Below are 16,750 nucleotides of genomic sequence, written 5' to 3' on the forward strand. Positions count from 1 at the left end.
AAAAAAAAAAAAAAAAAAAAAAAAAAAAAAAAAAAGCAGAGGGGAAGCAACATGCCACCACCAACAGAAGTCAAATGAGAAATTGTTACCTTTGGCTTGCAGTTTTAATCTGTGTGTATGTCTTTGCTCAAATGTGTAACTGCAATGAATCTTTGAATCATCAAGTTCAGCTTCCTGTGATTGCGAACAACTGCATTAAATTACTATCCTTCTAAACAAAATTAAAGCCAATATGAAAAGTTAATTCTGAATAAAACTTTGCTCTGGTTACTCTTCATTTTAAATAAATTGGAACACCTCTCTATTTAACAGGTATACAGAAAGGACCCATATATTAATGAAGAAGCATCCAGACAAAGCTATGTCTTAAAACAGCCAGCAGTTAATCACCCAGCACAGAGACAGGAAAGAGACCCAAATCTGATCTATGAATCTCAGACTCAATATGCAGAAAAACAACCAAGTAGGGAGTATGAACAGTCAACATACAGGTATGATTCTACAAACTATGTAGATCAGTTTTCCCGTGGGTATGACCCTCGACTACATTATGAAGATCGAGTGCCTCCCTATGAGGAGCACTGGTCGTATTATGATGAAAAACAGCCCTACAGTCAACCAAGAACAGCTTATGAAAGCCAGCCTCCTAGAGATCTTGACTCCAGACAAAATACCGAAGAGAGCACAGAACGCAGCTATTACCCAGCACAGCCCCGATTTGAGGAACCTCCTCCGATGAGCTACGATGGCAGACCTCGCTATGAGCATGCACCCAAGAACTTCAGCTTACCACAAGTGCGGTATGAAGATCAGCATCCTGTTGGCTATGACACACATGCACATGGTAGATATAAACAAGAAGCTCAGCCATACCAATCAGCCATATCTCGATCTCCTGAACCCAAGCAGTACTTTGATCCACATGTGAGGGGCTATGAGCAAGGCCCTCCTCAAGCTTACAATGCAAAAGCTGGACAGTTTGAGCCTTCTCATAGCACTTCAAGTGTTTCTCTTCCTCCTCCTGCTTCTTCACAAACAAAACCAGAAGTTTTGCCTTCCAACAGTAAACCACTGCCTACACCTCCATCTCTAGCAGAGGAAGAGGAGGATCCAGCCATGAAACCACAGTCTGTGCGAAGTAGAGTTAAGATATTTGAACGAAGAAGATCACCATCTCTGGAAAAAATTAAGGACCCCAGTGACACATCAGCTGTCAAAGTAAGGCATTTAAGTTTTGCATGTTTTTAATTTTTTTTCAAATTCTTGTTTCACTGATGAGATTGAATTGCTGGTAAGAAAATACTGTCTTGGAGAGAGAACTCTGTTAGTGGAGCAGACTCCTAGCAACCTAACTGTAGTTTGTTTTACAAGCTGAAGTTGAAAACTAAAATGGAAATCGCACTGTTGAAGACTGCCTCTTTCATTTTTACTGGTTTTTCATGCTGTTTTATTCTGAAGGAATAAGAAAGGCTGTGTTAGTTTTCTTACTCTAACATGCTGCCTCTTTCCAGATGTTAGAAAATGTGCTGTGCTTCTCTTTACAGCCTCCAGAACTAGCACCAAAGCCTACGCTCCCAGCCGTGAGTGGCCCAAAAACAACTTCTCAAAGCCAGTATGAACATGACAAAACAACTTACAGGTAGATGCACAACTGATAATCAAACTTAGCTTTCAATACAAGATTAGAGTGTTCAGACAGTACATTGTAGTGTTTCAAACTGGAAGCTGCAGAGTGGAGAGCGGGTTGTCAGTGTCATTTATGTCAGTAGTAAGTCGAGAAGTAAAGCCAGTTGACACAGATGTGATTGCTGAGAAGGAAACGGATGCAAAATGATTTTTGGGGCTTTTTTAAGGAAGTAATTTTTAATAAGGAAAAAGGTAAGATGGAGATATGGGTATATTTGGGACAATTTAAAAGTGAAGCATAAGTGAAAAGGAGAGATGAAATAAGAATTTTGTTCGTGCTATGTCAGAGCTGTCGCATCTCAAGACTGTAGATTAGAGGTAGTGCATGCAGTTATGAAAATTATTTTAGTTGGTTTCTTACTAGTTAGGTTAGGAAAAAGCAGAATTTAATTCTTGTAATTATCCTTGTTAAAACTGTGCAAGGCAATTGTGTATTATTATTCTTGGTTAGGGCCCCAGAACCACAGAGACCTCAAGTGAAGCCACCTGAAGATATTGTTCGTTCAAATCATTATGATCCTGAAGAAGATGAAGAGTATTACAGAAAGCAGCTCTCATACTTTGATCGCAGGAATTTTGAGAATAAGCCTTCTGCACAGGTTCCTGCCAGCCATCACTCTGACTCCACTAAACCAATACATTCACAAAATCAGCTGAATTTCTCCAATTATTCTAAGTAAGTTTTGTGGTTTTATTTATTTTTTTATTTTCTTTAATTTGAAAAAAGGAAGGGGAGAGGTGTGTAGAGCTAAAAAGGAAATTCTTTATCTGCAAATAGAGTTTCAAGAGTTCATGGTACCTAACTGATCTTTTATGTTGATAAAGTTCATTTTTCTGTATAGATAAGGTGTCAGTCTGCATGTTTTTTTGTAAATGACATGATTAGTTTTTAGTAGGACTTTAAATGCACTACTTCTCTTGCTTACCACTTTAGTTCTTAAATATTGTTCAAAGCAGTGGTTTTAGTTTATTGCAAGCTTTTATTCTTCAGATCCGCTTGTACACGTCAGCTGTGTTTGACATTAGGAAAGTGAGCCTTTTGGGAATTTTGTTGGTGCCAGAATTTAATCTGTTGATGGAAACATCTGCTTCCTTTATTGTTCTACTTCCTTGACTTGGAACATTTTGATACAGTATTGTGTGAAAGTTCATAGAACAAATTTAGCTCAGGCAGAGGACTGGTTGTCTTGGAGAGTATTTAAACAGGTTTTATACTTTCTACAGTTTTATTTAAATCTTCAAAATTTATTTGGCTTTGGTTGCGCTCCTACTTGAAATCTGTATTATTAATATTCAGATCTAGCAGAAAGACTGGCAATCCTAGTGTAAATGAGGTCTTTATAGTAAAATAATAAATTAGCTTGCTAATTAATACTCTGCATTTTATATTGTGACTGTGTGTTCAAGCTGTGTTGTGTACTTGATACACTGTGTTCTAGTGCTTGTCTTAAAGGATTGGATTTGGGGCTCCTAAATCCTGTACCTGTATCTGTAAGATTGCCTAGAATGTTTTTCTCTGGGAACTGAAAACTTCAGAATCTTTCCAAAGATCTTGGTAGGTTTTAAAGGAATTGCTAGTTTTATTGTAATCAAAAGTTTTTATAAGTTTGCAGACAACACCAAGTTGGGAGGGAGTGTTGATCTGCCTGAGGGGAAAAGGGCACTACAGAGGGACCTGGATAGGCTGGATTGATGGGCCAAAGCAAACTGTGTGAGTTTCAATAGGGTCAAGTGTCAGGTCCTGCATTTTAGTCACAACCCCAGACAACCCTACAAGCTTGGGGAGGAGTGGCTGGAAAGCTGCCTAATGGAAAGGGACCTTGGTGTACTGATGGACAGTCAGCTGAATATGAGGCAGCAGTGTGCCCAGGTGGCTAAGAGGGCCAATGGCATCCTGGCTTGTATCAGGGATGCTGTGGTGAGCAGGACTAGGGAAGTCACCCTGCCCCTGTACTCCGCGCTGGTGAGGCCTCACCTCGAGTACCGTGTTCAGTTTTGGGCGCCTCAGTGCACAGAGGACATTGAGGTGCTGGAGCAGGTCCAAAGAAGGGCAGCAAGGCTTGTGAAGGGCTTGGAGAATGTGTCCTATGAGGAGAGACTGAAGGAACTGGGGCTGTTTAGTCTGGGAAGAGGAGGCTGAGGAGTGACCGTATTGCTCTCTTCCAATATCTGAAAGGTGATTGCAGAGAGAGCAGGGTTGGTCTCTTCTCACTGGTGACAGGTGACAGGATGAGGGGAAATGGCTTCAAGTTTGTGCCAAGGTAAGTTTAGATTGGATATCAGGAAAAGCTTCTTTACAAAAAAGTTTGTTAAGCACTGGAATAGGCTCCCCAGGGAGGTGGTTGAGTCACCGTCCCTGGATGTGTTTAAAAACCATTTGGATGTGGTGCTCAGGGACATGATTTAGCAGAGGGTTGTTAGAGATAGAGTAGTATGGTTAGGTTGTGGTTGGACTCAATGATCTTTAAGGTCTTTTCCAACCTGATTCCAACCTGAGTGACTGTGATTCTATGCTTAGGGGTTAATGTATACATTAATCTGTAAGCAGTTCTGATTCTCTGTCAAGCATGTTATGCTTCCTCTTTTTTTTTTTTTTTTTTTTTTTTGGTCCTGCATCTTCTGATAGGAAGATGGGAGTATTATTAATGTCTTGATTTCTGACATCATAGGGAGGCCAGAAAGTCTTCGTTGGCCTCACAGTGCTTTGCAGTAGCTCTTAGAATTGTTTTCACCTCTCAAAACAGTTAGCTATAAATAGTCCATTTTGATCTGTAAGCACCTGACTATGTTGCCATAGTAAATGCAACTAATGCTTAGGTGAGAATCCTGTGAGCTCTCAGCAAATAGCTGTAAAGATTGTAGAATTCCTTAAACAGAGAATCTGTGCATTTGTTACTCCCTGCATTGGTGTCAAACATGAGAGAGCACGAGCAATAAGCATTAACTGTTAAGTCGTTTGCTGCAGAACAGCTAATTGTTGAGATAAATGGTTCCATACTTCTACTTACCACTCCGGACTGTCACATTTCTATTTTTTGGCTGCCCAGTTGTAGTCTTTTTTGTGAGTTAGAGATTTGAAGGATTATACTCGGAGAAAAGTAACATCTAAATGCCGCAGAGAAATAAATCGATATTGTTTTTAAGTGTGATACAGCTTCATGTGTCAGGGGACAAAAATGGATAGAATTTTTCTTTTAAGGAAAAATGTAATCCGTAACAGAAATAAGAGGGCATGGGAAAGAAAATGTACCCAGGGCAGTCCTTTACAAATAGACAAAGGATTGAAATACGAATTGGTAGTAAGTGGAAATAAATGAGAAAACTACTCAGCTTGACAGAGTGGCCTCCAGAGGCATAGTACAAAGTGCCTGTTTAGAAACACAGAACTACTGCTGGATGGAGAAGGCATTTGTCCTCAGGACTTTTTCCTTTAGCCAGTTTCCCCTTTGGTACCCTGTTGCCTCCTCATTATTCATCTTTTTTTTCTAGTCCGTTTATGCGGTAACTCTGTCAATGAGTTCTTCCTAAAACAAACAAACAAAAACACAGGATTAAATTTGAATGGCAGTACAGGAACTCGTGGTTATCCCACTGCTTGTTCTTCTGTGATAGAAATAATGTGCAATCCATGTACTGTATTGTGGGTAATGAAGACAGATTTTATTTTCTCATGAGCAGTATCCATGACTTTTTCAGTTTCAAATATGTTAAACATTGAGTGATGTAAAATTCTTTGCTATTAAGTAAATATTGTGAAAGTATATATTTTATGTTACATGTGTACAATTGTTTACTCTTCTGATTTTATGCACTTTATGCACAATATATATTGTGCCATTAATAAAGCTGCTTTGTAAGAGTAATTACTATAAGCATGTTATGGTTTTCAGTAACTGTAGGATAAGGGGTACTTTCTCCTACTTCAAGAAAGCAGAACTCATAAGTGGATGCGTTTCTGTGGCTCTGGTTGGAGCAGTTTGAGAGTACTGCCCCTGTGGCTGAGTAGTAGATTTCTTCCTACATTGTTCAATGTGGTGCACTGCAGATCAGTGGTACAGTTTGCCAGATTTTGTCTCTGTGCTGAGATCAATAGGCTGTTGCACACTGGTTCATTCTCATAGTTCATTTCTGGTTCATATCTACTTAGAAATGATGGTTTTGTAACAAGTGTGAAATAGGAAGCAGCATAGCTTTAATTACAGGAACTTCATTTATACACCCACAAGTTGAAGCAGGAGTTTTGTTGTTCGCTGATTTCGTTACAAGAGAATTCTGAGCAATGTGGTTACGATTTTGGCTGACCTGTAGTCTAGGAGTGTGTAACAAAGTTGTGCTTCATGTCACACGTATCTGCTGAATCAGTTTGTGTTGCCACTGCTGGCTCTTACGCTCTCTCCATCAAAATGTACAGCCCTTCCACTTTTTTCTTCAGATTTCCCGTAGGTGTGGAGAGTTGTCACTTTCCTCCCTCTGTTGGATGATAGCCCTCTCTGGGAAGCAGTAATTTCAGGTGGGCAGTTTGCAGAGGAAGGAGCTACTGCCCGCCTGGAGTGAAGACATCAGTGAGCAAATGTGCAGCCGTATCTTCTGCTGTCAGATAAATGGCTTTATGTAAATTCAGTGACAACAGAAGCTTATACAGTGTCTCTGAATGATCATTTTTGCAACATTGGCTAACACTGAATTCATACAGATGTTGCTCACTGAGCATTTTGTTCACATGCTCATCAAGCAGACTGCCAAAATTGATCAGGTCTTTTCTTTGTTCCATGAGATTGTCCTCCAAAGCAGTAAGCCACTGGCTGTTGAAAATCATTAGTTATCATGAGCATACAGAAAGTGAAGTCATGATGGAAAGCTGTTCTAATCTAGAAATTATTTAACTTGCTTTTGAGTTATATGTTAAAAAGGAGGGAAAGTTGCTGGGACTACCCCAGTCTCTCCTCCAGGATACATAAACAGTTTTTTTTTACATACTGCTGATGGTTGAACGCAATCAGAAGCATTTCCAACTGTGGGCTCTGCTATTTGACAAACTGTAGAGCCGTTGAAATATGTGTTGTGCTGAGGGAATGTTCTTATGATCTGGGGGTACAAAACCAGAAATGTTCTGTGTTGAGACTGAAGAAAGATGAACGGAAACTGGCCCATAAACAAGAGAGCCTGTTAGAATTTTGGATTTGGTGTTTGTGTTTTCAATATGCCAACTAACTCTTTGTTTATACAGATCTTAACAAATGGCTTTGCACAATCTCATTCTTATTTCCGTTATCTGCTGATTTGAAACATGACTTCCTAATTCACTGACAAAATCTCATGTTGCTGTAGGGGACTGTTGTACTTATACATTTGGTAAAAGCACTGTCAACATCACTGCTAAAAATAGTCGTATGAGAACTGCAAGGACTAATGTAAAGCATGTAGAAATAATATGCTTAAGATAGAATGACTATTTTTCTTTCATTCTTCTATTGCTGTTTGCTTTGCCATCACCTAGATTTCTTGGCTCTTACACTAGCTATGACTACTTGAAAAGGAACATCAAGTGGTAAGACTTGTTGATGTGAGGATGTTTTCAGGTGTCCTCTCACTGTTACATTTCATCACAGGCATTATGTGCACTTCAAATTTTAAACACATGAATTCTAAAAGTTATTACTATCTACTGAAGTCCAAAATCACAGGGATTTGCAAAATTAATCATTTTCTGAAAGAAGCTTTTTTGAGGAATATTTCTAGTACAACCAAGAATTATTTTAAAAATGAGATTTTTAAAGTTGTTTACAGTATGCACATAAAGCTAGTGAAGCTTAAGCTGATTGCATTTCTAATTAAGATGGCATTGTTCAAATACTGGGTGTATTTAGAAAAATTATACTAAAACTCATCTTCCTTTTGGCTACCTATTTTTACCAAAAACAACCTATCAACCCCTTGAGAAGAGGATTTATATTCTTATTTTAAAGATGTGCTAAACTGGAAAGTACTTTCTTTGCTGAAAATACCCCTTAATGAAATTGAAAAATGAAGATCTGTAGGTTATTGTACAAATACACCTGAAATGTCATCTGCCTTTTGTTTGCCTTGGTTTGTGTTACTAATCTTCTTAAGATTCAATGTTGTCTTGAAATATCTTGTGCTTATTAATGAATGTTTTTATACTAGAGGAAAGATATTTAAGAAAAAGTGCTTTAATGTTTATAGGAAAAAGATGGAAATTGGGTGATCGTAGGAGAAAAATACAGCAGAAGCTCAGAGCCCTGAGGAAACAAAGGTCTTTCTTTTTTCCATTCATTTCAACAGGGGGAAGCCAACTGATGCTGAATCAATGGATAGATCTGTTGGTGACAAGCGCTATGAGCCAATCCCTCAAGTTGCAACTCCTCCTCCTGCTCCTTCAGTCCAGTACACACAACCTCAGTCAATTAATAGTCCTGTCCTGTCTCTCCCAGCACATCACAAGCCTGCACTTTCTGAAGGTGAGCAATTAGAACGCTAACCTGCTCATGTGATGCAGGTATGAAATGTCATGTTCTTTTGTGAATGCTTCAGCATGCGTAAGCTGCTAGCTGTGTTTCTCTTTAACTGATCTTTTGAGTAATTAAAGTTGAGGTTGAGTTTTGAGAAACAATTCGGGATCTTATCTGAAACTTTAACTTCCAGGTATTGTTAGTCACTGGAATTTTGTTTTTTTTATTCTGAAATTGAGTGGTCTCAGAAAAGATTAAATAAAATTTTGAGTATTTAGATGTTCCTTATGCTTTCAGATGGGAATTCTTTAGGCATGAGTAATAGTTGTAGGTTTCTGAAAACAGATGTTGTTTCACATCCTTCAGAAGAATGCCCAGTCCAGCTGAATTTTGCAGCTTTTTGCAAGTGTGTAATGATATTGTACTTTGAAAAATTGAAAACAGGTATTACTAATTAGTCTAACCTTCTTATTGAGCAATTATACCATTGTGGCTAATGCCACTATTTAGTGAAACAATAGGTAATTTTGCTTTTGTTTTTTTTTTTTTAATTAGAATGAAGTGTAATAGAAGAGATGATGTAAGAGAGCTGAACGTAGTAATAGGTACTTTATATAGTACAAAAATGGACTAAATGTGCCTGCTGTGTATGACTAGAAATTCCTGATAATTTTTCTTCAATTCTGGTGTTTTTATTTGTATTGCAGTTAACTCTGTGTCTGACCCTCCTCCGCCTCAGAATAAGCCAGCAATTTTCAGATCCTCTAGAGAGGACACTGTACAGTCCACCTTTTATCCCCAGAAAAGCTTCCCTGACAAAGGTCCTGTTAATGGAACTGAACAGGTTCAGAAAACAGTCACTCCTTCTTACAACCGTTTCACAACAAAACCTTACACTAGTGCTGCAAGGCCCTTTGAGCGCAAGTTTGAAAGCCCTAAATTCAACCATAATCTCTTGCCAAATGAAGCTCAGCATAAACCAGAGTTGCCATCAAAATCTCCAAATTCTCCTCAACCAATTTTGAAAGCACACAGCTCATCACAGCCTCCTGAGTTTGACAGTGGAATGGACACCTTCACTGTACAGGTCGACAAGCCTAAATATCAACCAAATAATGTAAATGCTGTGCCTAAAGCCATTCCTGTAAGGTAAGCTGCTTGGGTTTTGTCTCCAGTACTAAGTCTGTAGGAGTTAATCTGTTAAACCATATAACTTACTTTTGCTGTGCTTCCATCTTCTGTTGATGTCAGTCCGTAAGCAAAGATAGATTAGATTAGGTAGATATTGTGATTCTACGATTGTGCAAAAGAGTGCTGAAGAGCACTCAGATTCTTAACATGTGTCCAGTGTCATGATGTCATTTTGCATTAATCATTTTAGTAATTTATCATCACTACAAAATGACACAGCTTTAATTTTCCATTTCTCATAATAAAAATTAATTTATTCTTATTTGTTTCTAAAAGATAAACTTCATGCCTAAGAATAGCTGTCACAATGACTTGTATTTTCTCTATATGGTTAGAGAAAGTAGGTGCATACTATGTTTGTATACAGGATATTTCAAAAGTAGTCATGAAAAACAGAAGTCACTCCATCAGTTTTGTTTGGTTTTCTTTTCTGTGAGACCAAATTAGGCAAGTTGTTTTAAGCACTTATTTTCCCAGAGTACTTAAACTATAAGAATTATGTCACCAGCAGCAATGATAGCACTCTAATCTTAAACTTTGCTGACTTACTCAACTATTTTCATTAATATTTTCAGAATAGTGTTTTTTATTATGATTTTAAAGTTAGTAATGAACAAATCATACTCCATCTTGTTTGCTTTTTCAGTAACTCAAATATTGAATAGAATAAATCCTATTTGCTCTTAATCTTAGGAATGTTTTGATGCTGTGCATTTGCAGGCTGCCCAGATCTTGAAATTATTGTCATGTTTTGAGTGAAATACTTTTAGAAATCAAAATCTACTCAAACTAACCATTTGATAACATTCTGTATCTTTTTATTTGTATCTTTACAATCTGGAAATGTGTGCCTTTTTTAAGGGTTTTGTTTTCAGTGCATGTCTTGCAGCTGTTATGTTCTCCCTCATTAAAGCTTGAAATAAAAGGTTCAGTGGAGATGGAATTATAAGTGCTATTTGTTAATGGTATTGAAATCATAATGGAATTTTGGGAAGGAAAGGAAATCTTTGGATGTGCAATATATTTGGTTTTCGCTAGTTGAAACGTGTAACAGAGAACAAGCTGCTTCAGTAAAATTTCAGAGGTGGACACGTGAAAACTTAACATTCAAGTAGTCCAAAATCTTGCCCTGACAACTTTCTAAACATGTTCAGAGTTTATGTGCATTGATTTTTGTGTTATTCTGGTGCAAATGTCCTTTTCTCATGGCAGAACTTGAAGCACTTGTGTCTTAGGTGTCCCCCATAATTGAGTGTTAGACACAATTAACGTGTCCTTATCAGAGCTTGCTAGCTAGTGTTAGACTGTAAACTAGCAAAATGAAGAGAAGACAGTGATAAAACTGCTGGGCTTAATCTTTGTTTTATATTCAGCCCTTCAGCACTAGAGGATGAGGAGGAGGAAGACGGACACACTGTTGTAGCCACAGCAAGAGGTGTATTCAACAGCAATGGTGGTGTATTGAGCTCCATAGAGACTGGAGTTAGTATTATTATTCCACAAGGAGCCATTCCAGAGGGAATAGAACAAGAAATATATTTTAAAGTCTGCAGAGACAACAGTATACTTCCACCTTTGGACAAAGAGAAAGGTAAGAGCTGGTACTGTTTATTATGCTGTTACTTAATATTACTATTTTCTAACAACAGCAAAATGAGCTATAAGAGCATATTCATGTGCTTCCAGTGTATTTTATGTATTTCTGTCTGGAGGTACAGAGTATACATCTCAGAAACAAGAATTAAAAGGAAAAAAAATTCTGCTTGGTATTGGAATTTTCAATCAAGAGAAAGGCTCTAAATCATAACTTGAGTATTTGTAGAGTTGAATGTAGCTTTAAAGCTATGTTACAATGGGAATTTTAAACTAAAAATAGACTTACACACTTGTATGTTCTGCATTCTAACTGTTATGATAAGAAGTCATAAGCTTTTGAGCTGCAGGAGGCTTGATTCAGCCCAGCATGTCATAAATCCATGCAGGTGGAGCACCACCAGCCACAGCAGAAGCATGAAGAAGGCTGCTTGCTAATATGGGGATTGTTTTTTTGTGTGGTAGATTTTTAGACTGTGATGTGTACCATTGTCATTTCTTGTCTCTGAAGAAAACAGAGGAACGATTTTGTGAAAGCTGTTCCTTATTGACAGTTGAAAATGTTGTTTTTTTTTTAAACTGAGTTGAATACCTTTGCAATGTAATTGTAATAATCTGAATCTATTTCAAGAACCATGGTTAACATTTTTTTCTTCTCTGAACTGTAGGTGAAACACTTCTTAGCCCCTTGGTAATGTGTGGGCCTCACGGACTAAAATTCCTGAAGCCAGTGGAGCTGCGCCTGCCACACTGTGCGTCTATGACCCCTGATGGTTGGTCTTTTGCTCTAAAATCCTCTGACTCCTCGTCGGGTATGCTGTCCTCCCTCTGTCCTTTTGGGGCTTTTGGGTGCTATCGTATAATTTAAGTTAATTTGGCTAAAGATGATATGTAATATAAAGAAAACTTGATCATTGTATTTGTGTCAAACTCTCTCATTTCACTTTCATTACAAATGTCTTTCTTACATTTATTCATGGTGCAAATTCATAGCTAAAGCCATGATTGACAGCAGAAAAACAGAGTAATATATTTAGTCTCTTAAATATAATCGTATTTTTCTATTCTGTCTTTTCTTGAGGACTGCTACAGCTGAATACACTTGAAATGATAATCGCACTAAAATTGAGAGGAAATGATTATGTACCTCTGATTGGCCTTTGTAACATAACTGGTGTTTGTCTGTTGCTTAATTAACCATATAGGACTCTGGCAAATCTTAACAATCTGCATGCTCTTAAATCATGATTTAACGCTTGTTAACTGTTTCCATGTGTGCAAGTTGATGCTAACAATTGGGTCATTTAAGAAAACTATAGTGTTTCAGTGAAAGCATTTACAATTCATTTTAATGTAGCTGGATTTTCCACAAGACTTTTCTTGCTTGCTTCTGCCTATTTTTCCTCTACCGCCTTTTACCCAGAAGTTTCTGGTTGATAGTAAAAGTTGCAACTAGGTTGCAATTCTATTTACCTGCTCATTTTACCTCACTGTGACTTTCTGGGAACAGGGGGAAAATGTATTGGCTGAAATTGTCAATGAGAGGCCTATGTTAGAATTCTGGGCAAACTTCAAGCGTTTCAAGCAATTTCATGAAATGGCTGTGAGGTTACAGAAACATTAAAAAAAAAATAAAAACCAAAAAGTTTGCACATTTTGGGGAATAAGTCTTAAGGTTTTATTCAGCTACTTTCAAAAACTATGGTGGAAGATATAAGCCATTCATGTGTACGTATGACCTAAGCAATGACTGAACAATGTACTTCTGTATACAGCATTTAAGCCACCATGTATGCATATCTTCTGTCACTAATGTATTTATCACTGTCAACACCAAAGCACTGATGCTTTGAAAATGTAAAGCATCGATCTCCTTGATGGTGATTCAATAACTTAGAGGTATTAAAGGCAATAATTTTTAGTTGTTTTTTATAAGCTACTATATGCATGGATTGCATGCATCTATTTAACAATGTGTGTACATGGCAGTGTTAAAACACAGATGCATAAATGATAAGGTCCTGAAAGGTAAAATTACATACAAAAATGACACAATACTTTTGTAACTAATAGCACCTGTTCATGAACTTACTTGAAGTGAAGGGAGAGAATTCAAAAAGATCTAACCAATAACTGAATCTGGGACATTTTTCTCCCTTTCCAAAGTGGTGTGTGTGCGAGCGCGCATGTGTGGGAGCAAGAGCGTGTATATTAAACACTAACACTTTCTGTATTGTAAATATTACACCACATTCTGTTAATCTGAAATGGGATGTATATCATAACATTGCTCTTTTGAGACAAACTTAAAAATTAGGCAATTCTGTCTTATGATATGTAAGTAGACCATACTGTGTCTTAAATAAATTATTGTTTTCTCTCTTTTTAAAATAGTTGCTTATGGGACTCTGATTTTTCAGGTGGCTTTATAATAACAGCTAATAGAATTCTGGGGTTTTCCTCTCTTCAGTCGTCTGCTCTGCCTCATCTTTTCTGAACGTGTCCATGTTCTGTCCTAAAAATGACATTCATTTGCACTTAACATCCTTTCTGCTATGCTTAGGCCTCGTATGTTATTTTACTGGTAAACACCTTCAAACACTTTCATGATTTTGGTATTAAAAACAAAATAAACAAGAAAGCTTTTATGGCCACAACTATTTTAATATAGTACAAAATAGTGAAGGATCATTGTTTCAATTGCTTGCCTTTCTACTAACATAATCAGTCTTGTGTGTTTTGAGACCAAGTGGAACTTCCTGCATCTATAAAGTGAAACAGCCTCCAGCATTAAGGTTCTTAACTGGAATAAGTAGTTTTGGCTGGCAGCAGTAAACTTGTTTGTATTCTCTAACTGTACACGTGCCGCTTGTACTTCCTTGTCCCTACATCAGATGTTGCCATCACTCAGTGCATTGTGTACTTCATTTTGTTTTCATGAGTTAAAGAAAATAGTGGAATGACATCACTCATTCAGTGCAGAAGTCTGTGGTGTATGTAGCCTATGTGACAGGGTTCTCTTAACGTGTTGCACGCTTCTCTAGAATGAGTGGCTTTCAGCCATTTAATGTCATTTGTACAGAAGGTATAGGAAAGTAGTAGTGCATTTTTTCCTCTCTTCTACTGTAGTGGGGTGATGATGCATGATGCTTTTTCTATAGGAATAACTTTTAGAAATGGCTCTAGATTAAAGGAAAAACATATCCTCCAGTCAAAGGAGGTGTCTGAATATGCAGATGGAATTTAACCTTTGTCTGCTGAGATGGCGTCTGACGACGCTCGCTTGTAAAACAATATTACACAGAACTTTGACCGTGAGTTGGTATCTTCTGTTGTAAAAAATCTTAAGCATGTACCAGCTAACTGGAATATTTTCAGAATGTCAGTATTTCACCCTTCAAAATAACACTGTAGCTGCAAAATAATTTCTATTCTGTCTACAGTAATTTTCATAATAGAAAAGTAAATCTACCAATGTATTGGCGCTTAGTTAAAAGTTTGCTTCTGCTTTGACTTGTTTGTGCTCAGAATTATTCCAGAGACTTCAAATGCATCCTAACCACAGTTGCTTTTTATATCTCCTAATTTCTTTGGCAGCTTAGGAAAGAGCCAGTGAATGCTTCATTCGCTGTTAACGCTTCTGAAATGAAAAGCACAATGTTGATGCTGCAGAGTAGCATGACTTGTATTTAGCATTTCCAGAATATCATACCGTCTGTTCAGCACAATTGATCTATTCTATATTATAGGCAAATGAGGTGAAAGATTTTGTTAATAATGTGCCAGCTGCAGGTTTAAAAAAAGAGAAAAAAGACATGTTGATTCAGAGCCTAAAAGTTCCTATCCAAGAGCTTGGTTGTGTCAAGTTGTGCACTGTTTGACAGCAGATACTAAACACCAGCATTGTGTTTTCCTCCCACAGGTGACCCCAAAACCTGGCAGAACAAGTCTCTTCCTGGAGATCCAAACTATCTTGTTGGAGCAAACTGTGTCTCAGTCCTAATTGACCACTTCTAAATATTAAGTTAGCTGACTCAAGTAAATAATGTGAAACTGAGATGGACCTTACATATAAACTGAACCACTCTATCAAGTATTAACTGTTCTATAAGTGATAATGGATCTTAGTGTTTAAGCATCTTGCTTTAACTAACAATGGTTTAGCAAGTACACTCTTTGAACCATGGTCGCAATACATGCCACAAGCAGGGAGTGTACTGTGGGAACAAGGTAGGGTTCTTGCAGGTTCTGTATGCTTTGGTTTATTGGTTGTTATTTTGTGTTATTTTTTTGTTGTTTTAAAGGACACTACTAGTATTTCATTGTTTAAAAATTGAAAGTACCAATGGGATTATATTCAGAGGAACTGAATTTGGTTCATGCTCCACTGGCAAAACACAGAATTTGGCCTACATTTTTAATACTGTGTATTTTCTAATTCACAAGACATTTTGGTCTCTAGTTTTTAAATGACTTTGAGTGTATGTGTCCAATGAAATGGCAATCAACTTTGGGTAGCACAGTTTAGATGTTTTCCTCTGCTGAGAGGCTAATATAAACACATCTACTTACTTACTCTGTGTGGAAACATTGTCATGAGAACAGGGGGGAGGGGGAGAAAAGCATGTGGGATGACTATGGTTCAGTTGCCTCTGTGGATTTGTAAATTAACCACGTTATTACAAACCTATTAACCAGCAGGGATGCCTTACCCTCATGTTTTTAATAGTCTTAGCTCTCATAGTTCTCTGTATTAAGTTTGTATGGCTTTTGTGCTTACCTAGATAATATATCATGAGAGACTGGAGAGAGAGGAACAAAAAAAAAATTGTGAATTTGGGTTAGAGAATGAGTACAGTTTGTGTTCATCAGCCAGAAGAGAACCAGGGGAAAATTATGGTATGTTTTCTGCTATGCATTTGAAAATTTATAGATGTTATAGAACGCTTGTATATAATGCGTGCATACCACTTTTGTTCTTGGTTTGTAAATTAACTTTTATAAGCTTTACCTTTTTATATATATAAATATATATAAAAACAAACAAAGTTTCTTAAGGATATCTTTGTATTCTCATACCTTTTGAGCCTTGAACTTTGACATCTGCAGCAATAAAGCAGCATTTCTACAATATACAAACAAGGACATTTTTTAAAAAATGCACAAAGTTGTTACCTTTTTAAGTGCTGCATTTAAAGAGTATAAGTCGGAATTCTCTACTTTGATTAAAATCTTGAAAAGTATCCCTACTGTAATTTGTCATAAGGATGCTGTACTATGTGCCCTGAAATGTATTTTTTTACTAATAGACAATTTATTACGGCACATCGGCACTACTACTGTTTAGATAATATACCACTGCATTCTGTTAATGAGTTATTAGCTATTCAGGTGTGGCTGATTTTTTTCTCTGCAGTTATTAAAATTACACATTTCTAAATATACAGAATAAAACTGTTTTTAAAATAATAAAGGAGATTCTAGTACCTTATTGTTTCTGAAATGCATTTATGTGAACGCAACAAAATCAGTTTTGATTTTCTGCATAAGTAAATAACCGGATTCTGTTGTAAGTTGTAATGGCAGACAACAGGGCTCCTGAGAGCTCCTTTGTTGGATATGGACAATGTTTGTGAAACCTCGAAATACTCAACACAAGAAGATTTGTTCCTATATCTGATTCTGTGTATTGATGCTAGTTTGTTTCTTATGCCTGTTCTTCCAAATACCTGCTAGTGTTCTAGCACGTCCATATGTCGTGGTGTGAAATAGTTGAGTTAATCCTATAGAATCCCATTGTGAGGCCTGTT

The 16,750-nt window shown here is 37.2% G+C and overlaps 1 protein-coding gene across 5 annotated transcripts in view; it reads left to right on the forward strand.

The window, feature by feature from the left end:
• The window catches only part of TJP1 (tight junction protein 1), a 71,132-nt gene extending 54,992 nt beyond the window's left edge, over positions 1–16,140 (forward strand). For 2 of the 5 annotated variants that reach the window (XM_042823994.1, XM_042823990.1), the window contains 8 exons: positions 313–1,218; positions 1,545–1,639; positions 2,138–2,362; positions 7,990–8,165; positions 8,864–9,305; positions 10,721–10,938; positions 11,609–11,752; positions 14,863–16,140. In XM_042823994.1, the coding sequence (XP_042679928.1) occupies positions 313–1,218; positions 1,545–1,639; positions 2,138–2,362; positions 7,990–8,165; positions 8,864–9,305; positions 10,721–10,938; positions 11,609–11,752; positions 14,863–14,957 (2,301 nt within the window). In that variant the 3' untranslated portion in view covers positions 14,958–16,140. The remainder of the gene's footprint in view (positions 1–312; positions 1,219–1,544; positions 1,640–2,137; positions 2,363–7,989; positions 8,166–8,863; positions 9,306–10,720; positions 10,939–11,608; positions 11,753–14,862) is intronic. The other 3 variants (XM_042823993.1, XM_042823995.1, XM_042823991.1) reach the window with 2 other exon arrangements.
• Positions 16,141–16,750: the final 610 nt, after the last annotated feature.

This window comes from Centrocercus urophasianus, unplaced genomic scaffold (genome assembly GCF_019232065.1).
Source record: "Centrocercus urophasianus isolate 14NV4802_14NV808 unplaced genomic scaffold, USGS_Curo_1.0 seq_23, whole genome shotgun sequence".
Taxonomy (NCBI): domain Eukaryota; kingdom Metazoa; phylum Chordata; class Aves; order Galliformes; family Phasianidae; genus Centrocercus; species Centrocercus urophasianus.